Source organism: Stegastes partitus, unplaced genomic scaffold (assembly GCF_000690725.1).
Source record: "Stegastes partitus isolate 25-593 unplaced genomic scaffold, Stegastes_partitus-1.0.2 Scaffold1111, whole genome shotgun sequence".
NCBI lineage: Eukaryota > Metazoa > Chordata > Actinopteri > Pomacentridae > Stegastes > Stegastes partitus.
In genome coordinates this window covers 234,981-238,585 of record NW_007578842.1, presented here as the reverse complement: position 1 = coordinate 238,585, position 3,605 = coordinate 234,981, and the positions used below count along the sequence as shown (strand labels likewise).

General features: G+C 47.3%; 1 protein-coding gene across 1 annotated transcript in view; it reads right to left on the bottom strand.

The window, feature by feature from the left end:
* Window positions 1-6: 6 nt before the first annotated feature.
* Window positions 7-3,605, bottom strand: part of ttc22 (tetratricopeptide repeat domain 22) — a 14,076-nt gene continuing 10,477 nt past the window's right edge. The window contains exon 8 of the mRNA XM_008296220.1: window positions 7-589. Coding sequence (XP_008294442.1) covers window positions 59-589 — 531 coding nt within the window. The 3' untranslated portion in view covers window positions 7-58. The remainder of the gene's footprint in view (window positions 590-3,605) is intronic.

Sequence of the window (3,605 nt, the reverse complement as noted above, 5' to 3'; positions counted from 1 at the left end):
TGTCCAGCCTTTGAGCCAGGTTGTGACACTGTTCCTCTGTTAAAGCCACGTCATTGGTTCATGTATATGAGACAGATCTAGACACTGGTCTCTTCTTAGCCAGCTGTTTAGGCACCACTGTTTGCAGTAGCTTCCTCACAAGGTCGAGGCGTCCTGTCCTGATCAGAGCCCTGGACAACTCTGTGACCTCCTCCGTGTGTGTCCTGTAAAGGCGCCTCAGCTCGGCCTTCACTACATCCTGAGGGTACCTCTCCTCCGCTTTGTGAACCCACAGCTCCAGCTGGGTGATGGCAGGGCTGGGGTCAGGACCTCTGTGCATGAACAGGAGGGCCTGTAGGAGGCAGCGCAGGGCTGTAGCATCTCTGCTCCCTGGTCTCTTTAGCTCCACGGCCTGTTTGAAGCAGTCTGCAGCGTTCTGCTCCTCACCTTTCATTAGGAGGCAGCGTCCTCTGAGCACGTGGAGGTCTGGCAGACTATCACCCAGCTCAAACTGTAGAGCATGAGAGAGTCTTACCAAGGCACTGTTCACTGCGCTCTCATCCACTAAAAGGCTCTCTTGGAGTGCGTCTACACCCATGTAGTAGTACACCTGAGAGGAAGACACAAATCTGACTGTCGGAGTACCAAACACAATGTGTGACCATCAATATTGTGGTGTATGCTTGTACCTGTACCTTGGCACGGGTGCAGTAAGCCTGCCAGTTGAGCTCTGGATCTGGCAGCACATTCAGAGCCATGTTGCAGATCCCTGTGGCCATCTCATGCTTGCCCAGCAGAAAGAAGACCTTGGCCAGAAGGTTCAGGACAAATGCATCTTCAGTGGCCATATCTATGGCCTGAAGACAAAGACAGTTCTTTTATTGTGGCACATACAGAGTGTTCACCTTGTCACAAATTCTCCCGCAAAGTAGGATTAACACATCTGTGATGTATGTTGAATAACGTCACTTGATTTATTCGAAGAGCTGATGTTGAAATGTCTTTATACTTTAAAGTGCAGCTGCTATGAAACATTTCTGCTGCAACAAACCCTGCTGGTGACCGAATGTTCAACTGAAACCAAGTACCAATGGAGAGCACTGGACAAAAATGACCGATTGATTCTACAAGTATTTGGCTTTAACACAATTTAACAAGAGGGAAAAGTGTATTCTTCTACTTCTAAAGCAGCTCCAGGTAAAACAGTCTTAACCGACGTTTTTTTCTTGGCTTGCCTGATATTTGGTGAGAGATGTAAATGTGGGAGTAAACTTACTGTTCCATAGCAGGACAGAGGATCAGAGGCAGAGTAGCCACAGTCGTGTATCGACATGGGCACAGAGGAAAACTCATCCTTCCTGACACTGACAAATGAACACCAAATTCATTAGTTTCACTGATGTTTACTGTTTAACTTTAATCCGTAAAACAGCAGCTCATTTATGGCACCAATATTAGCTAATGAGCAGCGTTTACCAACGTAACAGGGAAGTAACATTATGAACAGTCAGACAATTACTACAGTATACAGAACATGTATATCTCGTATATTTCTCAACTCAGAACAGTCCGTTAGTGAGCTAGCACAGTCAGCACGGGCTAACGTGGATTAGCCGTTCAGCTAGCTTTGATAGCGCGCTAATATCGTGAGCATAAGTCAACTCGCTAGCGGCTAGCTTCCGCATGCTAGGAGCGCGAATTATCATCTATGAATGGAAACAACAGCGTCAAGTCTCTAGACTCAAGTGTAAAACAACAGGTGTCCAAGTCCTCGACCGCTCCGAAATCACAAACTTGGCAACATTTCCCTGTCGGAGCCACAGCTCTGCTTCTCCTTCGCACAGACCGAAACAGTCGGAGGCGGGACAAATAACCTTACTGGTTACCGTGAAGTAAAGCCACAACAACCACTGGCTGCTTATCAGTCATAAAACAGGTTATTATTTACTTATTATTCTTTTACATCCTACCTGCATCAAGCTTGCTCAGTGTATTGCTGGGGACAAGAGGAAGTGCAGTGTCCAGTTTGGATGAGAGTCTCATATTTTAGATAAAACTTTTTGGCCTTTGGTTGCTTGTAGGCACCGCACGTGAGTCGATTGGTCGCCGCACGTGAGTCGATTGGTCGCTGCACGTGAGTCCATTGGTCGCTGCACGTGAGTTGTAGCCTAGCAACCACATGAAAGGCAAACTCGTGACATCAGTGGCGACGTCACTGACGATATAAAAAAAAAGAGTATATATTGGCAAGAGAAGTACAAAACCAGAAACAAGACGGACACTTTCCTGTGTAACACCCACCAACTGCTTCAGAGACTCTTTACTAAAGAAGACACTCTAGAAGACACAGCAAAGTCTACCATCAACACCTCTTCATCAACAAAGTACTCAGCAACATGGCAACAAACCTTGTGATTACAAAGGGAAGCCAACTTGGCAATTGCCACGTCGTTGAGAAAATCCTCGGAGAGGGCAGCTTTGGTGTTGTGGCCAAATGCCGCAACACAGAGAACAAGAAGACTGTTGCAATCAAGGTGAACAAGAACGAGGAAGGCGTTCTGGAAATGGCAATAGATGAAATTGCTATCCTGAAGCAGCTGCGGCGTCTTGACCCAGACACATGCAGTAGCATAGTCCAGTGGGATGGCTTTTTCATCGACAAGGAGCGTATATGCATCACTTTTGAACTCCTTGATCTGAGCCTTCACCATTACCTGCACCAGCATAAAGGTGGGCGTCTTGCCATTGACGATATGAGGCCTGTATTGTATCAAATGGCCACGGCACTTTCTCACCTACAGTCCATTAACATCATACATGCAGATGTAAAGCCGGTCAACATCATGGTTGTGAACCGCCATCAGACCCCACTGCAAGTAAAACTTATTGACTTTGGTGTGGCACGTATTGGGTCAACAGTACAACAAGGTGACTGGATGGGAACCCTCTCATACAGTGCACCAGAAATGTTACTGGGCGTGCCATACAATGAGTGTGTGGATATGTGGGCTCTGGGTCTTGTAATGGCGGAGGTGGCAGTTGGGTGCCCACTCTACCCTGGCGATACAGATTACGATGTCTTCACATCCATCGTACAAACTCAAGGCCAGCCACCTGACGATGTCCTGGACTGTGGGTGTTATACTGATACTTTGTTCAATACCCAGGAGTACGGCAGAACACGTTGGACATTTAAGACTCCGGATGATTACAAGCAGGGATTCTGTGCATCAGACACCAGAAAGATCAAACTCAGTTCTCTTGATTGTATTGAAGAGAATATGGTGCAAGACAAGGAACACCAAGAGGATCAAAAGATGTTCGTCAGCTTAATCAAAAGTATGCTGACCCTTGATGCACGGAGGAGGATCACAGCTCGGGAGGTTCTGAAGCATCAGTTCTTCAACAGCCGAAGTCCTGCTCCAAACCAGTCTGCTACATCGTCACAACAACGTGTAGACTTCAGCTACCAAAGTCCAGCTCCCTGCCAGTCTGCTACGTCATGGGAGGAACGCGTAGACTTCAGTGACCAAAGTCCGGCTCCCAGTCAGCAGTCTGCAACATCATGGGAAGAACGTGTAGACTTTAAGGACCAAAGTCCTGGTCCATCCCTGTCTGCCATGTCA